Here is a 20,685-nt window from a genome sequence, read left to right on the forward strand (position 1 = left end):
TGTTCTACATAAACAGGCCCAGTGCTCTTTCACCCCCCTCTTATTGGTCACACTCTCCAGTCCATTCGTTTGATGGTGTGGGTTCATTCCTCATGGTAGTACTCCAGGTGATTGTCACTGAATGATACACAGCAGGCGTCGTAGGTTATCAGACTTTATGTGCTGCTGTGAGCGGAGAATATTCCAGTTTACCTTTCAAAGCCATACTGTATTTGTGTTTGACTTAAACAGCTGTCACCATTTGAGGCGTCGCAAGGCTACATGCTGTCAGTGTGCACAAAGCTCACTGTTGGCACTACATAAAATTTTTCTTACACGTATTCATGCCGTTTGCTCTGTGACTTGTAGCTGCACTGTATTGGCTTTTTTTTTGTATTACACCACAATAAAATAAGTATTGTTAAAACGGAACAACAAAGCACAGCTGATGACTGACACTGAAACCTGAAACGAGCAAATACTGGAATAAAAATAGTAAAGAAATAAAAAGAAAGCTGAAATTCTAATTCAAGACCAAAAGACACCAAGGTTTCCCACATTTCCAATGTCACTGAAATCACATGCACATCAAAAACAACAAACAAACACAAATCATTCAAAAACAAAAGATAAATTAAACAATTTGACACACAGTGGTTGGAGATCAAAGTCTTAAACTCTGCAACAGAGGGAATATATATCTTTGAAGCCTGTTTGAGAGTATTCCATGAGTTAGGCACATCAATAGACAATGCTGACCTACCTAGCTCAGTGTAAGAAGAACGAGTCATGTAGGATCAATGATGCCACTCCAACAAGTTTGTAATGTAATAGGATAGCTTTCCAGTAAGGGCTTTCAAAATAAACAAATACCAGTGTTTGTTTAGCCTCTACTCAAGAGAAGAAAAAAAAGACAAATTAAATAGTTTTGTTAGATAAAGTTCATAGCACTCTAAGCACTACCTACCTCATCATATCATCCCCATACTGAATCAGAAATTTGTTTAAAAGAGCGATTGAGAATACTGTCACCCTGTCCTTACCTGAAATACATGATACCAGGTGTAATTTAAAATCTGGCAGGCAGACATTCATCTGTAATTGCCCGAGATCTTCCACTCGCAGGTCACTAAATGTGCCGCTGTGTTCTACTCAGGCAGATTGAAATCCTGACATACAGAACATAATCTGCCAGAACAATCCCAGGAGAGTTAATCCTGTTAGACACCACACACCGTCGCAAACACTGTCACACACTCCGGCTGACCCTGTATAAGCACGTGCACCTCCGCATACATGCGCTCAGCAGCAGGTACATCACATAAACCTTCCTTTTCTCTCTCCTCCTCTCTCGGTCTCTTACAGACACATGAACACAGAAACACAAACACATCTCTCTGGCACACTCTTCCAAAAATGCTCACATTAACATGGCCGTTTGACTGTAAAGGCTCACTGACTCGCACACAGGTATGCACCTGAGCCTCCACACGCCTGCACAGCTGGTGGCGTTTCACAGTGAACTGTAACTGAGAGATGACCCTCTCACCTTTAACGTGACACAAAAGGTAATGTGTCATTGAGTGGGTGATTGCTTCAGCTCCCATGTTCAGTTCTATGGCTCGCTGTGTGAAACTACGTGTGATTACAGACACACCCTGATAACTGCAGATCCTGCTGTCTGCCCACACAGAGATAGAGAGAAAAAAAGAGAGAGAGGTTGAGAGAAGGACAGCCAGTAGATACCAAGAAAGAGAGAGGGAGATAGACAATGAAGTTGCAAATAGTGAGGGAGGGATAAACAGGATTTGGAAAGGGGAGAGATAGATGAGACAAGCAGGGGGAGTGAGAAAGTGGTGAAGGAGATGGGATTTGGAAAGGGGGTTGGATTTGAGAAGAGAGCGGGAACAGATGAAGAATGAAAGGAGCCTTGGTGAGCGGGCGGCAGCAGAGGAGAGAGAGGGTTAAGTGAAGGAGAGATGGCCTCTGTTATTTTCAGATGGCCTGGCTGTCTGGTGATGACACGTTCACTGAGAGCAGTCACAGAATATCGCATCGGCTTCACCTGCCAGCACTGCCCTGCTGCTCTCTTGTCAAGCCTGCCACAGACCAGTGGTCCACACACACACACACAGGAACACACACACACACACACACACACACACACACACACACACACACACACACACACACACACACACACACACACACACACACACACACACACGCACGCACGCACACACACACACACACAGAGTTCATAGTCTCTCTCCTTCATTCTCGCACTTTCTCGAGCCGTCCCACTGAGCCGCCTGCCACTATTGGACAGTAATAAGATTCAGATCTGGCTGCAGCACCCGTTCACCGTATGGATTTCCCCATAATGACATTCTGAGGGAGATTGAGTTTGCTTTTGTAAAACAGAGGGCTTGAATCAGCAGAGAAAGAACTAGAGTACTGCTGCCACTCTACATTTTGCCACATATGCGTTTCTTCCCTTTAAACTTTGTCCTAACGGCTCTGATACACACTGACACCTTGTATAGCCAGTCTGTCCCCTTTGGGATTTGCAGGTTTCTCTGGGTTGGACAAAAAAAATCAGAGTATTCTGAGCATGCTGCGAGGGGGGATTTGTGCTGTTGGCTTAGTTTGGACAGTTTGATATAAAGTGATGTTTGTTCACTGAGCACCCATGGGAGTTGTGTGCTGTTCGCTTAAAATGGAACTCTAGGCTGTGAGAGAAAAGGTTACTTAATGCAAACAACTTGGTGTTGCTTTCTACAGCACAAAAGTTCTGGCTGCCTCCTCCAGTAAAAAGGACATGAAGAAGAAATACGTGTACCATTCTGTACCTTCTGGATTTGACAGATTCAGTATCACTGAGCTGCCATTTGAGGTTTAAAAGCATCACATAAACAAAAACATATCACAGGGTGGAACAGAAGTAAACACGCGGCCTCACATGACAGACAAAAAGAAGTTCCTTTGAGAAGGAAAATGTTCAGAAAACAAAGCTGCATCTGCAGAGTTGCAGGTATTCAGGCTAATCTTGTTCTTTGCAGAGCAAAACTGACATAATCCAGAGCTAGCTCTTTGAAATTTATGACAGACAATGTGAAAAGCCGAGCATAAGTGACAAGGCTGAATTGCATTTCACCGAGTGATAGGGAACCTCTGTGCCACTCTTCTGCAAAAGAAAAGAAATGATTGAGAGTTAATGAAAAGAGCCAGAAGTCGTAAAGGTGTGACGCTTTGCTTCTGAACTGACGTGACTCTGGCTTTGTAAACAAGAACCTGCAAATGAAGATTTAAAAGATGTTCTTTTTGTGGCATAACATGATGTCACATTATGTAGAGAGGTGGAACGAAAGAGGGAGTTCAACCACTTTTTTATAGAGCTTTAGAGACGCCTCTTTCAATAAAAATGTATCAATGAGGTATGTTATAGATGCAAAGTAACTTAAATAGACACACACATGCATGCCTTCGCTCTGGATGGTCACAGTGTGTTTCTATAACAGTTTCAGGTCTAGTGCCCCTCAGTGCATGACGGCTTGTGATCTCTTTTCCACATGATTACCTGAACTCGCTCCACTTGTTGCCCTGTGTTTGACCAAAAACTTTCGCCTTTACGCTCTGGCTTTAATATAAAAAAAGAGCTCAGTAGAAGTTAACTTTCAACCCTCTGTGCCAATTATTAGTTCTATTAGTCAAAATGTCCACTGTTTCAATGGAGCTGTGCAGTGTGTATCATACACCCTCAGGAGAGCTGACTACAATAGATGTGAAGAAGCTGCGTCATGACCTGATATTATCCTTTCACAGATCAGCTGAATAATAGCTAAAATTTGTCAAATCAAAGTGAAGTTATGAAAGTACAGAAAATAAAATGTGCTGACCTTATTTTTAGTTTGATGATAAGCAGTTGCTGCTTTGAAGTTCTGCACTCACAGTAGGCACCGGCCCAACACAATATTCAGCGAAGACTCAAAGGAAAACAAAGAACTAAAAGCTCATCAGCATCACTCACTCCTCGTCCCATCTCATAATAGACTTTCTGTCATTTTTGGAAGGCAGTGATGATGTTGTCTCTACCTTTGGCTCAGAGGCTGATGCTTTGCTTTTTTTTTCCGTATGCTAGCCTGCTTCTGGGTAATAAATCTGTTCTTTTTTTCTTTAGCTTTTCTGCTGCTGAAGCCAGAGTTTTTTATACCCTGCCTTTGTGTTTTTAGACATAGGAGCATTAGAGACATTCAAAGCTCCTTCTTTACACAACCGTCACTGCTTTTTGAAGAACTGCGCCCTAGGAAGAGTCTTTCTACAGTAGAACGGGTCTTTGCATGAGTATAAATACCAGCAACTGTAAAGTAAGGTGATAGACGAGTCACTTTTATAGGTTGGTCATCGACAGTGAGACGCTCTGTCAAGAGTCAGGTATTTTTCCATGTTTGACTGATACACATGGTGTTTTTATAAATCAAGCAATCTTTATTTATGTATTTATGTATTCAAATCACTCACCAAAACCCACCTGTTTAGAATTGCTTTTAACGTATGATTGCTTTTAAATGTATTTTATTCATGTTTTTATTATTCTGTTGTTTTATATGATGTTTTTATCCTTTGTGCAGCGTCTTTGAGTTTTTAGAAAAGCGCTTTATAAATAAAATGTATTATTATTATTATTATTATTATTGTCAAATCACAAAAATGTTTTATCTCAAGACTCTTTACAAATAGAGCAGGTCTAGACCGTACTCTATGCTATATTATTAACAAAGACCCAACATCAAGACAGGATAAGATCCAGTCCCCTCTTACAGATGGGACTCAGTCTGATCTCATCTTAATCCACCTTGAGCAGAGCACTTTGCAGCATTTAGCAAGTTACAGCAGTGAGGAAAAACTTTTAACAGGCAGAGACCTCGAGCAGAACCAGACTCATGTTAGACAGCCATCTGCCTCAACCGAGTGGGGGTTGGAAAGAGGGATAGAGGGAGATGAAGACAGAGAGATGATAGTGGTGAGACGGATAGTAGTAGTTGTAGTAGCTGGAGTCTGGCAGATTCTCATTAGCAGGCTGTCTACAGCGGAGCAACCTACGAGACAAGGGACCTCAGGGACTTGAGAAAGGTCTGGTTAGTAACTTTAATGGGACAGGGAGAGTTACAGTAAGTAAAAGGCAGAGACGGGAGAGAAAGGATCCCAGTGTGTCAGTTCCCCCGTCAGTCTAAGCCTATAGCAACATAACTAAGAGCTGGACTAAACCTGAACCAGCTACTTAAGCATCCTGAACCACGTTCCCCACGTTCCCCACCTTCAGCTGGGATTTTTTGGGGGGGAACATCTGTGCTCAGTTGCTTCTTGTCACATATATGAAGTTAGAAGCCTTTGTCTAATGTGCTGTCTTACCATCTGTTATCAGATGAGGATGTCAAGTTCTGTAGATTGTCAGACTGGTAGCTGACATCATAACATCTTGCATGGGGACTTTTATAAGCTATGAGGATCCCACCTACCTCCTTTGCACCAAAATGAGTGTCAATGAGCTAAGACTTTACATGATTAAAATCACCATAATTACAAAGCTTGATTACCTTTTCATGTCAGAGAATCTTCTATTTAACAGATTTTAAATGCTAAACAGTGGAGCATTTCTATTCCTGACAAATATATAGACCATGACACAAGATTTTATTGTGTTTGTGATTCGGATGAGTCATTTATTAGGAACACAAGTAGACTCAATTGATGAGACTTCCACTATCACTATAAAGCAGACAGGCAGGAGTGAAAATTGCACCCTTTTTGTTCCATTTCAGCTCTTTCATGGTTATTTTCCTCTCCTAGATAAAGGTGTTAATGCCTCTATTGGAAAAGCAAGAAAGCACTTGATTAGTTTGACATTACTTGAGGAATGCTGAGGCCTTAGTGGATTAGCTATCTTTATTTTTCAGAATTACTTCTCAGCAACAATGTCACACGGCAGTCCTGATTGGCTTCACCCTTTTAAAGTGGCTTTTCCTTCACCACCACACCAACAAGGAAGAAAAAGATCAAATGCATTTTGAACTGCTATGACTGTTCCAGCACACTGATTTCAGGAGGAGTATAAATGGCAACATTCAAGGTTTCACTGGAAGCGATGAATCCACGTTTCAAAAAGGCTGGTTACACTTGTGTCTGAAGGCTACAGATACGTGAGGTTACTGTAAGAGAAATTTCAGTGTCAGCAGTGAGAGGGAGGGCAGTGACTGATGGCTCTTACAGTACAAGCGTCATGCTGTGAATGGGGATTGCTTGTGGTACAGTAGCTGCAAGAAATTTCTTTTCTTTGATATTAATTGGGGATTTATATTTAAAGCTGATTCTGGGGGACCAGATGAGTCAGAATGCAATAGCTTCTTAAAGCACATCTTAAAATTCAAACAGAGCATAATCTAACAGCAAGAAACAAGTGATGAAATATCAGAGGCAGTGGTGCAAACATTTTGTTTGAGGCGGAAAACCAGCTCAATTTTTTTTTCCTTTCTTTTCTTCCTCCATCAGCGGCCAAATATAGAATAACTGGTCCACATTTGCTTGTTCAGTATGTGTGTCATGCTTGTGAGCCTGGAGGTTGTTTAGTTGATCTATGTTGGGGATTTTGAGACCAGTTTCCAGGTTGAAATGAACAGAAAACTCCATTGTCTTTATTTATCTTCTTTAAAAAAAAAAGTAGGCATAATTCATTCATGATTCAACACAAAAAGCCTTCTTATGCTGCATGCATCAAAAGGATGTCAGGCGAGTTTTGCCTCAGCTGCTCGGCCGTCATCTCAAACAGACTGCAAGACTTACAGTGCTGCGTAGCTTTGGCTCAGTTTTATTAATTTCTATCATGCATTTATTCACAAGGTATATTAGGAGAAAATAAAACGTGGGGTTTTTACTAGACCGCTGAGCAGGTAGGTGAAGTAGGATAATGTATGGGGCAGTGATGCCTTTCCTCAGGGCTGTCAGAGCTTTATATGCTCCCCGTCACGGTACTCTGCTCTGCCTGATGACTTCATGGCCCCGAAATAGAGGTTTTCATCTGCAGAGACCTCCCTTGTCCACTAAACGATTAGACAGACAGTCATTTCGTTATGATTGCTGGGCGTTGCTCTGTAATCAATTTCAATGTTTTGGCCTAAGTGTTATGATGTGGAGGGTTGGGGTGATATGACGTTAAAAGGTTGCGTCCTCTTATGAGCTTTCTCCTTTTCTTTTCCAGGATAACTTCCCCGCAGGGAACCCAGAGCGTCTCCAAGATCTGAAGTCCACTGTTGATCTGTTGACCAGCATCACCTTCTTCAGGATGAAGGTAGCTTGTGTGTTTGTGTGTGTGTGTAGATGTATTGACAGGGGGCAATATACAGGGGGATGGGATATGGCACTCAGTGTAAGAGGAATTGAAAGAAACATAAACAGTGTGATAAATGATGACCGAGCACAGCACTATCTAACAGGCTTTGTCTAAAATAAACGTCATTTATTACCTTTTATCATAACAGTGCCCTTGATTGAGTGACTGAGACTCCTTTAATACTGGTCATGGCTGTAAAATCTCCCAACCTTCAATTATAAACATAACCCCAGATTGATTCTTGGCACGTTCCCTTTTAGGTAAAATCAATCCAAACACATAATTCTGGAAAACATGTCCTCCTCAACAACGATCTAACCCCACTGATTTATCATCGCCTTATTTCTTGACTGCAGGCTCTTGCAACTGGGGTTGGGTTTACGTAATGCATGTTGACCTGCATGCTGTTAAAAATACTTCCAGCTCTGCCTCGTTCCCTCATCCTCCCTCCCCCTTCAACAGCATGCGTTGTCTTGACTTGTCTTCCGCTTTATGAAAAGCTCGGCTCCATTCAGCTCTCTTTTGGCGGGAGTGGGGGTGCGGAGCGGAGCGCTGAGGCATAGCTAAGATGGCAGCTGTGAGCAAAGGAAGGAAAACTGTCACTTTAGGTTATCAAAGCTTTCAGTCTGTGCTGGGCCCATGCTGAGCTTTATGGTACATACACACCGTTGCTCCCACACAGAGGCTTCAGCGTTACTATAGAATTACTGCACACACTCCTGAATGCCAGGCTGGCCACGTGTCAATTATGATATTCATAATAGATGAAGAAGGTTTCCCTATTTCCACAAGGAAGTGATATCTTCGGATTAATATTTCAGACATGCAATGTGATATCATTACATTATCACTGCACTGATGGATGAAACAGTACATGGTAATACATTTAAGACTAAGTAACTGCCATTGATCTGGTCCGCTAACATTATATACAGCTTGTCAGTTTTTATATATAGCATAAACTTTCAATAGATTGAGTGAAACACCCAAGCCTGGAAGCATATATCTCATGTCTGTGTATTATTTTTGTGTGTGCACAGGTACAAGAGCTCCAGAGTCCACCCAGAGCCAGTATGGTTGTGAAGGACTGTGTCAAGGCGTGTCTGGACTCCACATACAAGTACATTTTTGACAACTGTCATGAACTGTACAACCAGCTCCTTGACCAGGTGAGCACATCCCTTTATCTGTTAACAAACAAACCAGTAAGCTTTGAAAAGTCTTGACTGTTGCACAAATAGATTCTTTACAATCTCTTATACTGTCAAATTAATTACCAAAAAACAGATCTATGTATTCTTCAATGAGCATCTGGTACATTTATTGACACACACACACTAATCAGTGTGTCATTTAAACTTTTAGTGTCTTCCCACCTTGATTTAGTTATGTGTCTTCAAGCTCTACAGCCTGGCAGCCTCAGATAAGAGTACAAACTGTGGGTTCTTTTACCAGAGACAATGTGTGCCTCTCAGACACTGAATCATCGCCTCTCGAGCTGCATCGCCTGTGCATAGCAGCATGCTCATAATTGGCTTGTCAGTCAAATCTTTTACCAAATCTCTTTCTGCTGCCTCCTTTCTTAACACAGCAGACGGAGAGGCAATGTACTTTTTGTTTCCAGAGAAGTAAACTAGTCTGTGTCTCACCTCTTACATCTGGCCTCCTGTCTGAAAGTGCACATGCTTTCTGAGGAGGTTAACTCTTGTCCAACCGCTCATCGTTCATCCTCCGACATTAGTTCTTCATAACACTTTCCAGTTTATGGCTACTGCTGACAGCATGTCACAACTAATGTTGAAAAACTTCATAGTATTTTAAACTACAGCTACATATTGTCATTTGAAAATGCTTCTTCTCCAGCACTGGGTTTGTTTGCTGTTTGGCTTTAGTGTCGTCTTCCCCGGACTTGAAGTTACAACTCTGACAACAACCAACCCATAAAAAAACACACTGAACGAAACAGAGACAATTTTTACCACTATAATGTTGAAGTAAGTACAGGGCTGCAGACTAACTTTTCTAATTTAGCACCAAGGATACCAACTTGCTGAGCTGGTCATGTAAGGACATGATTATTCTGTACAGCATGGAAATAATTCATGAAATGCACTCTGAATAATAGCCTTCAGTTGCATAACTTAATCTATGTGGAGTGGCAATTTTCCAACCAGAGAACCACACTCAATATCAACCCAATCCAGAACGTGTCTGGTAGAAGAACGCTGAGACCGTAGACGGTTAAGATCCATGAAATAGACTCAAAAATCAGATAGTATAATTTGTGAGAAAATAATGCCCTTATTCAGCTGTAACATTTATCAGATAAGACTCAGTTCTTTCCAATCTCATTGATGTTCAGTTATGTACAAAATATATTTCTGTGTTTTGTTTTATTCTCTATCACATATTTGTAACATGAGCTGCTGCTGTGTGCTCTTCTTAAATTGGTTAATCTGTAATAGTCGTTTGTTTAAGGATAGTATCAGACTGGACCTTTTCAAAGTTAGCTAAATGTCTGTAGACCCCATCTACAGTGTTTGATAGTGTAGCTGCTGTGCCTGTTTTTTTGCCTGATTTTTTTTAATATAAAGGGGTCCTGCTGACCGGCATCTCAATACTCTGTAACTTACTATGCAAGTGTCAGGATGAGTGGGAGTGGGAAGCAAATGCGGACCACAGGGTTTCTGAAAGTTATTCCAAACCTAACAACCCCTAAAATGGCAAGCAATCAGTTGGATAGGGAAAAACCAAAACAAAGAAGTACGACACAAAAAGGTTCCTTTAATTAAACAAAGCTTTCCAAAGATAAGGAGAAAACGATCAACTGACAGGAAACCAAAGTATCTGGAAAACCAAGGAAATCTCATTAACACAAACTCAAAGGCTACGAAGGATGCCTGAAACGAGGACTAAAAGACAGAGGTAAAGACCCACCCAACTTCAAGAGAACTATTGTCTTATGAGGACAAGAGAGAGAAGATGTTTTGTGATGCTTAGGCAACAAACACCGCACAGAACACGCAAGAGATCCACTCACTGGCTGTCTTCGAAACCGCCTACTATACTAGCAGTATGTACTGATTTGGCCAAAATTCAGTATGTAGTATGTGAACAAGAGCAAAATCTGCAGCATGACAAAACTCCCCAGATGTCTACTGATTCGTGAAAATTTCACAGTATGCACCGGACCAGTCTGCCTCACGTACTGTTTCCCACAATGCACAGCGCTCGTTCTACTTTTTCTTTTCTCTTCTTTTTTTGACGGGGGTAACTCTGTTTTTAGGTGCTGTGAAAATAATTATTAAATTCAATATAAACCACTTCATAAATGTTAAGTCATAAGTGAATGCTAAAGAAGCAGTTTATCTATCAGCTTGGCTGTTTACTTCCGCATTTCGAAACCGGAAATTCAGTGACGTCTGGCCCAGCATGCTGCAACACAGATCAAACAGAACAGTCATACTACATACTAAATTGAAATGCAGTGGGTAGTAGGCTGTACCTACTGCCTACTATACCAGTAGGTAGTATGTGGCAGGCCATTTCAGAAACAGCCATTAACTCAGAGGGAAAGCTAATGAGTCAGCACAGGTTACTGTAGTTCAAGAGTATATATAAGCTTCCCACACCTGTTCCAAATCAGGGGCAATCAGGCACACACACCTGACTCTGCTCTGGGATGATTCCTTCACTAAACCCAATGAATGGTCAAAACGAGAGCCCCTCACATACAAGTTCCTCAAACAACCCCACTTCAGAAACACAGAACTTTCCCTTTAATACACTCACCAGTGCTTACTTTCGTGTTGTCATCGTATAAAAGGGAGGCTATGATCGAAGATGTGCTGCGAGGTTTGACGTCTGGGTTGGCTTTTTCATTATCTTTTATCTTCTTTTTCACCTCAGTGGATAAGGTATCCATCTTTCCTTCACTCCGCTGCCTTAATCTCACAAGCACTGACACACAGTCTCAACCTCTTGTTGGCTCTCCTGCCCAACCCAGCCTCCAGCTCGCTCTGTATTTTGCTCTTAAAACAATCTGCTGCAATGCAGACTGGTTCATTTTGGAGCAAAGTTGGTTTGTGGCCATTTGGCAGATGCGGTAGTGTTGCCATTTGCCATATTCAGAATTACAACCATTGGAAGTTTTGATTCACACTCTCTTAAAATGTTTTTTGGTCTGGTGCCCTCGTACCCACGGGGTTACAGTGAGTTGATGAATAAAATGAAGGCCTGTGTGTTTATTGGTTCTGTAAAGGTTGTTTGGTATTTCACGGTTTGTGGAACTCAATTTGTGGAGTAGCATCTCAGCAGGTAATTATGCAGGCAGATAGGCAACACTGGCTTACTATTAGTTGTGTCTTAATGAACCTACTAGCTGCATCATTGGCTGTTTGAGCCTGGGGATGCACACTTTAGATTCATGTAGGAGACAGCATGAAAGCCTCCCTCCAACTACAAACATTATTCTAAGGCCATGACTTATCAAATATCACCTCCAGCCTGTCATGAAGGTGTTGCCGCACCTTCCTTTTGATTTTAAGCATTCTTAATGTTGCTGCGTGACACTTCTGTAAAAATATACACACTGTCTCTGAGTGATAAATCAATAAGCTGTGCACCTTTCATTCATCTGACTCTAACAGTGTACAACATGACAGTTGCAAACTTTGCACAAAGGACTTCAATGCTCCAGGAAAAGAGGTAGTCCAGGGTGAAGAGCTGTATAAAAGCATTGAAGCATCATGCAGCACTTACCTGATGCAAACAACCATCTTAAGACTCTTTTGGCTCTTAAGTGTCCACATGGATAATATATGAGCTCCAAAAGTAAGAGCAAGCCCTGCCTCACTGCCTCCTCTCATAAGGATATATCGGCAGCTGGAGCCTCGTTCTCCTATCAAGTATTCAAAAAGTAAATTCATTATGTTTTCAAGAAACACAGCATCACCCGGTCCTCCGTTTTTTATCTGCTTCAGTGAACACATGAAGACGTTCACGTGCTAGTGTACCTTCTTGGGCCTCACTTGAGTAATAATCAGGTAACAGGCAGCTCCACCTGATTACCGAACGCTTTAATTCCCAGAGAGAATGGCCTCCACACCACAGAGGATAATGTATTCTAAGATAATGGGTGCAATCCGCTCAAAAGTTGAATAATAAGCTTCCTTTGTTTAAACAGCCTGAGGGGTTGTAAGCAATTACCAAACCAGAGAGATAGACACTTTGGCTAATTACATCTTCGTCCACCACAGCTTCACGAGTGACAGCCTCTCCATCAATGTTTCCTTCACAGCAGAAGCGGAAGACATCCTCTTCACGACCAAAGAAGATCTCACTGTGACTTTAAATTATGATGTTCACATATTCCAGGTAGCCTTTGACTCAGCAGGAAAAACACATTATGGACCCCAATTCTCCAGCTGTTAATAGTGACTGAGCGCGGCAACACGAGAGCTGACATGGTGGCCAGGCAGGCAGGGAGTGAAATATCTCAGCCACAGCGAGGCATCTTGCATAACATAACAACAAAGCTCTCTGCTTCTGCCTGGGCGTAAAATGACTTGAAGATGGGGGCAGGGGGATTCTGGCTTAACAGTTTCTTAAACCCTGGCAGAATGGGGAGGATTTTGAAAATACGAAGGCCAGGGGGAAATGAAAAGAGGGCAAGGGATGCATACAGAAAGGGCATGAGGACAAAATACCATAAGAGCCAGGGAGGAATGATGGTGCACACACCAGGATTGAAAATGTATGAAAAAAATATACATATGTATGCACACTGTTTGGTGCATAATGCAAATATAAATGCAGAAGTAGACGGATGATTAAAAGCAATCTGGATTTAAAGAAGGAGGTTGGTGAGCATTGACAGGCATGCAGAGGCAGAGACCCACTGTGCAGATGAGCCGCAGAGGAGTGGGACTCCACTTGTTACTGAGCGAGCAATTCAAATTGATTTGATAAGAATCTCGCTCACTGACGTTATCACATATTTGCCAACAATACCCAAATGACCGGTTTTACCGTGTTTGAAGAAGGCATTGTTTGTTCCCAGAAACTTTGAGTGTATTCTGTTTCCACATGAGCATATGTATGTACACATACAACCTGTTTTCACACATGCATTCCAGCAGCTTCAGATCCACCCACAGCTTTTCATCTCCAGAATGTGATCACAGTCTCTGCAAGCATCTTTCAATCAGAGACTCTGTAATTTGTGTCACATTGTGAGAATTGATAAGAAGCCAGTTATGCTAATGCTCATTTCTCCCACACAAGGATTGAAAGAGCTAAACCATAAACATAAACCAGTAGCTACCCCTCTAGAGGAGTGATAGCCTCTTATTTATATTTCTGCTAGTGCCCTCAACACTCCATGCACTGGGAAAGTGGAAGCACACTGCGCTCTTTGTTCGCTACTGTATTCCCCTCCCAGTCCATCTGAGGGTAAAGCCCATGGGTCGGTTGTTGTCTGTAAAAAGACAGCAGGCTACTTAATCACCTTTAACAATGTGTTTGTACCTGCTGGAGGTGAATACAGATGAGCAGAGGGAGTCTGCACTGAGTTTTAGCCGGTTGCAAGCGGCATCCAATTTAGTAGGGATGACACAACCTTCAGTGTCCTTCATACATGCATACAGCTATGCTCGTGCACACTCTCATACACAAAGATGCACTAACAGACCAGTTTTTGCATAGCTGACTCACCTCCTGCAGAGATACTTCTTTCATTATTCATGCCTCGAATTTAGCGGAAATGTACCTTGCTGCATGCAGTAGCACATCTTCCCCAGAGCTGTCCCACCAAACCCTCTTTCAAACTAAGCACGAGTATACTGATTTCAGAAGCAATGAGCTAGGGGCTGGAAATGCTCAATGCCTATGCTGTGTAGCTGTGATAAAACCAGGTTTTCTCTCACTTGTTAACCTCTCAATATGTTGATTTTCATGATTAATTGACCAAGAAAATCTGTCTTTGGTGCTGCCTGCCTTAATTTATGATCACACTCACCGTAAATTTTTCTTCTCAGACAATTTTAACGGGTTCTATAAGGCATGCAGTTAATGATTTACATCTTTTCCACATAATTAAAACGTATCCATGTTAAATTGCATGTACCAGCACAGTTTCGAGCAAAGATTCTGTTGCAGATAAAGCTTGTGTACTCCCAGACTGGTGCATATTCATTTCTTACTGCAGAGCAAACATAAGTGAATATGCAAATGATAAATTCATGAGTCTTTGATGAATATGATGGCTGGGATGTAACCTCCCATGGAATGAGTTGTAATCTGTTTTCATGACGATGGCACGCGGGATGATGGACTTTTGCAGCTCTAAACCCAAATGATTAAAGTGGTGAATCCTCCATTGACACGATGGACTGTTACAAAATCAGCTGTAAGCCTTATCTCTACTTCTTGTTCCTGTGGGATTAAATTCTGTAGATCTCTTATCTGCAATGCCAGCAAGACATGCAGCAGCGTTACATCCTATGCATCGCCAGATATTCAAATCAAGAAGAACAAGTTGATTATTGCAGGAATTGATTGGATTTTAAGGATCGCATTGATGATTAATGGACTCGTGTTGCATTTCCATTTCCCAGTTCTCAATACATCATCTCCTTTCTGTGCTGCACCAAAGTCAATGTGCCTTTGGTTGTTAAATAATTCAGTCTAAATTATTCAATAACTGCTCTGAATATATTTAACTTTTAACAATTGTTTTATTATTCAAGCATACATTTAATTTTAAAGTTAAATAAACAAATGGGAGAATGTATATAGCTTCCTCTTGAGAAGTTTTTCCTCTAAACAGTGGTTACTGCAAAATCAAAAGTTGGTTGGTTTTATGGTTTGTACTTCAGCCCTTATGGCTCAATTTGTCAGGTTTCATGATGTTTTTAAGTGCTTTTAATAATTAATGTGACCTCCTTTTTGAGAAGTTAACATATTTGTCATGTGTGGAATAATACAACTCTTTCAGTCTGTCAGTATGGCTGGTTTTGTTTTAGTGTCTGTGTGCTCAGTGAGTGTGTTTTTCTGTGGAACCTCTAAATGACAATGTGAAAGACTGTGACTCCTTCAATTTTGTGTGGTTGCACTCAGTGCGGGGGTGAACAGATGGCGGAGTCAGTGAGAGATTCAAGATTCAACACCTCTCGACCCGGGAACAACCACAGCAAGAGAGATTTCCAAAACAAATCTGACTCAAACTCCCTTCCACTTATCCACAGTACTGCAATGTCATAATGCTTTCGAACTCTCGAGTTTCAATCCTAAAGATTCCTGGGTGGTTGGTTGACATCTGGCATTACAAAAGGGAATCACCAGGATTTTGTTTAATACTTTGAGTCCTGGAGTTCTGAGGGCAGCTAACACATGTTGAGCTGCAATTTTCAGGAATAGAAGGTAACACATCTAGTAAAGGTGTACCTTCCTGTGAAGATGGAGGTTACTGGGTTTATTGTTAGCTTACTGCTAAAGGGATGGTTTGGTTTGCATTAGCAATTCATTTGCAGAACAGCTAAAACGCAGTTGCAGACATGCAAAGTACTGGATTTCATACATGCCTTTCGTTTTCCCCTGAAGCCTCAGTGCTTGTAATTTGAGGTAATGAATCCCACATGGTAATAGTGGACTCAGCATGGGAAAATAATGAGGGCTATAATCTGTTGTTGTATATAATCAAAGCATCATTGCGGAAGATGCTGACCACATAGATTTCATGAGATGTGAAGGATTGCAGCTTTTAAAGTCTTCTTTTGGTCGATGAAGGCTCAGATCGAGATGAGATGATAAAATGTAGGTTTTTAAATTGTTCCATTTTCTCACCCTCACACTGAGCATCTGCCTTACTCACATCCTGTCAGGTACTGTTTTTTTTTTAGCTCAGTTTAAATGAGCCACATGTTTAGTATCTGTATAATTACAGGATATTATCACGAGTTGAATACTGATTACATTAAGTATTAGAAATTCCTCAGATAACAAAAACACATCTTTGTTTGGATATTTTTTTGAGTAGTGTACTTACACTTCCTAAACAAACTTTCATTTTCATCATGCATACTGTTTAGCTTCACCATAATTAAAGCTGTCATGCCTCTCACCTTGATTATCATTTCTTCACTGCAGAGCCGGAAGCAGGACATCCCCCGGGAGGAGCAGGGTCCGTCGATAAAGAACCTGGACTTCTGGCCAAAACTCATCACTCTCATGGTGTCTGTAATCGATGAGGACCGGACTGCTTACACCCCAGTCATTAACCAGTATGTACTTTATTTATTATGTGTTCGATGTTCTATGCCAAGCAGTCTGATCCAAAACATGTTCAAAGTGGACTTCATTTGATGCTGTGCCAGCTTCCTGCAACAAGCCACTAGATATCCTCACTCCACGTGTAATCATGGTGGTGAGTGTGAAGTCTGATTTTAACTGCTGTGTTGCTCATTCACAACCGCTCCTAACCACATTGCTATAGGTTTGGCTGACTTGCTGATGAGTAAAATTTTGTGCTTTAATGAAAGCAGTGTCAATTAAATATTTACTCACTTTTTAATTTATATAATTTTTCCCTGCATTATTTATTTATGGCATGTACACATGGCACACATTGTAAAACAGATGTGGATGATGAAAGATCTTAAACTCATATTTAAAGAACGTGGTGGGAAACAAAAATCCTCCTCTGCCATCGGCTCCTATAAATGTGAAAAATGTATTTACTGATTGTGACGACGACATGAATGTGCACAGAAAGAAAGCTTAGAGGCATCCTGAGAAGCCAGCAGTAAAAAAAAAACAACGCTTTGTTTGCATGGTGAGCTGTAGTGTGAATGGATAAAAGGAGAAGGCAGCGCTGCTGAATTATATAACACATTAAAGATTTGTTTGTAGAAAAAACGAGGAGAGCCAGTGGTGGTGATGGTGTTCGCGGAGGTTTAAAGACATTTGTGTTTGTTTCCTTCTGATGATTTGGTGAATAAAATCAAACACATTATACCACCTTGAGAAAATGGAGCGGAGCTTGCCTTGGAAGAAATAAAATGAAGCGTATACTTCTCTTTCTGTTTCGCTCATAAATATCTTCTCACACTCTCGCCTCCCCCTATTTTCTTTTCTCCATCTTCGTGCTGATTTACGATGCTTATTAACACTCTGTTTATGCCCTGAGCTTTCTCTCCTACACTGTCTAATGATAGATCTGCAATATTCATGCCCATTTCCTTACATTCCCATGGTCAACTCTCACAGTGACAGCCACCCTGATGCCTTTTCACACTAAACCTGTGTTGACTTGTTGCCTCTGAATAAAGAGAGCAGCTGCCAGAGGAGAAAAACATGTCAGTGTGTTGCTTTGTGCAGAGAATATTTACATGGCAATCCACCCTGGAAATGTTTGAGCCAATAGAATGATCTACAGAATTTATTTTATGATTGGAAATAAAAAAAATGGATGATGCAGTTGTTTTTAAAAGTGTAAAGGATAAGAGGCTTTATGGATTATTTCCAGAAATACTCATCATGTGGATTTTTAAGCCACAAAACATTTATTTTCAGCACATAGAAGTAGATTTCAAAACATCTACAGGCATCCACAGCAGCTGCAGATGTTACCTTCATTACTGAGATGAAGATTTTTCCTTGTCTGCCCCGCCTGCCGTCCATCACGAGGGAGCATGTCGACCCTGAAGAATAATCAAGGTTGAGAGAAGATTCTGAGTGTGATTTAGATGAAAGACGAGAGACGATTGTTTCTGGGAATTTCTGTTGTTTTTCAGTTGCCAGTGGGAGCACAAATCTGCCTGTTAGTCCCAGTGTTTGTTCCTCTGCTCCACAAAAGAAGGGCTGAGAGTAAGGGAGGAAAAATGTGTGTTTATGTGTGTGTGTGTGTGTGTGTGTGTTTGGCATTTGTAACTGCCAGTGTCCCGGCAGAGCAGATGATCATTGTTTCAATAAGAACTGTTGGACAAATGTGTTTGTTGTTGTTTGAATCAGGGTGGTCTCCCCCAAAAGTCAAACATTTGCAGATAAACTGACCTTTCATTGGCGAAGGCTCCGTCATCCATAAATGTCCTCCCATCACTGTCTGAAGATACGGATGATTAAACCATTGACATCTCACGTTCTAGCTCTGACTGGAAATCTATAGACATTCAAAATAGCAGATTACTTGCCAAACACGCTTCAATCCCTGGCTCTCTGACTGTCTTTTTCCTTTGCTGTGTCATTTCCATTTTCCTTCGCCTTTAAGCCCTATGCATGCATCTCCCCTCTGCCCTGATTCAGCCAGGTTTGGCACTGACGGGGGGATTATTTAGATTATGAAATTCCCCAACCATGTCTTCTTGCACATCTGTTAAGTCGTTTGTTAGAGATCCAGGCTGGGCCACACCATCAGGCCAGCCAGCGGAGCGTGTCCTTATAGGGAAATGAGTCTGATTGGAATCCCTTTTCAATCTCACCAGGTTTCCACAGGAGCTGAATGTGGGCAGGATCAGCGCTGAGGTCACATGGAACCTTTTCGCTCTGGATATGAAGTATGCAATGGAAGGTCAGTAACAGCACACATCAAACAATTATCTCTTGCTTGAGGCCATGTGCGTGGGTGTGTGAATAGAGCCTAAGATAAATGGTTTAGATTGATTGAGAGATTGTGCAGAAAAAATCGTCAGACTTTAAAACATGGAACACAGGAGCCTGAGTTGTAGCACATGAGTAACAACATAGTAGCTAATTACTCAACAGCGGTTATAGCTAACATGTTGCTATATGCATCATGTGCATCTACCCAGGCTTTACTGTTTTTTACTACTGTATATTTTCAATGTCAGGCAGAACTACTTCTTCCCAGTAATTAAAGAGACTCTATGCTCGTTAACATAACTAAACACTGCATGAGGGTAAACCATAAGTTTGTTTTAATACTTTTTCGTTTTTAACTTTAGAAAGTCTTCTGACAGACATGGAGCTCAATAGCATTGATCAATGGAAAAAAATAATTAAATGATGAAGTATGGAGATACAAGATTTTCTGCCTGACAGCGACGATATGTGAGCGCTGTTTGTTGGCTGGTTGCACACTGTTTGTTATCGACTGCGTCCGCCTGTGTCCGCCTGTGGTCAGCTCTACTGCCTATCTAGATTACACCTCCCTGATTTCACTCTATTGATCATTATAGAGAAACTGGAACGCCTTTTAATCAAGATAAACAATTGATCAGTGGCTATCCAAAAAAAAAGACAAGATGCTCAGGTTTGTGTGTTAGTGAGCAAATGTGTGTTTATTTGTTCTCTAGACAGTCTCCACAGGAAAACAGCTTACATTTGTGTCATTAATTAGACATTTAAGGGTTAAAGTGATTTAGAATGAAGTATTCAGGTGACACATGTTGGTGTAAGGGCAGAGATGTGTGTATTTGGTGTTGTCCAGTTATTAACAAACAGCTTTTATAACCATTACCTTTAGATGGCAGTTGTACGTGCACAGTGAGTGTAGCCGTTTTTGATCATATCCCCAAAACGTACCATGATTGCGTATACACAGCAGCCATTACAAAGCCTGTACTTCTCGTGTTTCTCTTGTTTTGCTGTAGTAAACAAAGGGTTAAACTTGTCATATTTAACTGTATCAGAATTATTAAATTAGTTTTTGAGATGGATTTCCTGCTGTGCTCTACATAATGCATGAAAAAGGAGGTTTGTGCAAAATCAAAGAAGTGATTTACAAGCTGTAACCTGGCATCACCCAAAATAATCCATCATTTTTTTCCACTACCACTAATTACCCAAAAGTGTAAATCTGTCAGTCCTCAGCAGTCTGTGCCTAAGTCAAACAGTAAATATGCTTCAAAATGTATATCTCATTTCATATACCTGCTGCCTTCAGTAGTTATTATTTATTTTGTTAATGCAAGAAAGACTCCTCTCAAAGACAGCAGAGAGACGCAGTGATCAAGCAATGCATCTTAGATCCGCTCTACTGGCAGGAAGACAGATATGCCTCGTTTTAACGTGGGTTTTGACTTCAATCTCCACCCCCTCTATCTCCAGCTCACGTCCAAAAAGGCAGCAAATGACTCCTGATGGTTATTGAACCGGCTGTTTTTTTCGGTTGGAGGCTTCAGGATCAAATCCCCCAAGATAGCAGGATGTACAATGAGAGTGAGGAACGAAGGAGGGAGTTAATAGGACTGGGGTTGTGAATGAATGTAAAGATGGTGCTGTGTGTGTGTTTGTGTGTGAGGGGGGTGTCACTTACGGGTTTAGCAGAAAAGCATCTGAGTTCTGAGTTTTTTTTTCTGAAA

General features: G+C 41.3%; 1 protein-coding gene across 1 annotated transcript in view; it reads left to right on the plus strand.

Moving 5' to 3' along the window:
* Positions 1–20,685, plus strand: part of LOC117810766 (protein unc-13 homolog C-like) — a 111,864-nt gene that overhangs the window by 41,006 nt on the left and 50,173 nt on the right. The window contains exons 14-17 of the mRNA XM_034680721.1: positions 7,235–7,324; positions 8,407–8,535; positions 16,514–16,647; positions 18,847–18,932. Coding sequence (XP_034536612.1) covers positions 7,235–7,324; positions 8,407–8,535; positions 16,514–16,647; positions 18,847–18,932 — 439 coding nt within the window. The remainder of the gene's footprint in view (positions 1–7,234; positions 7,325–8,406; positions 8,536–16,513; positions 16,648–18,846; positions 18,933–20,685) is intronic.

Source organism: Notolabrus celidotus, chromosome 3 (genome assembly GCF_009762535.1).
Source record: "Notolabrus celidotus isolate fNotCel1 chromosome 3, fNotCel1.pri, whole genome shotgun sequence".
NCBI lineage: Eukaryota > Metazoa > Chordata > Actinopteri > Labriformes > Labridae > Notolabrus > Notolabrus celidotus.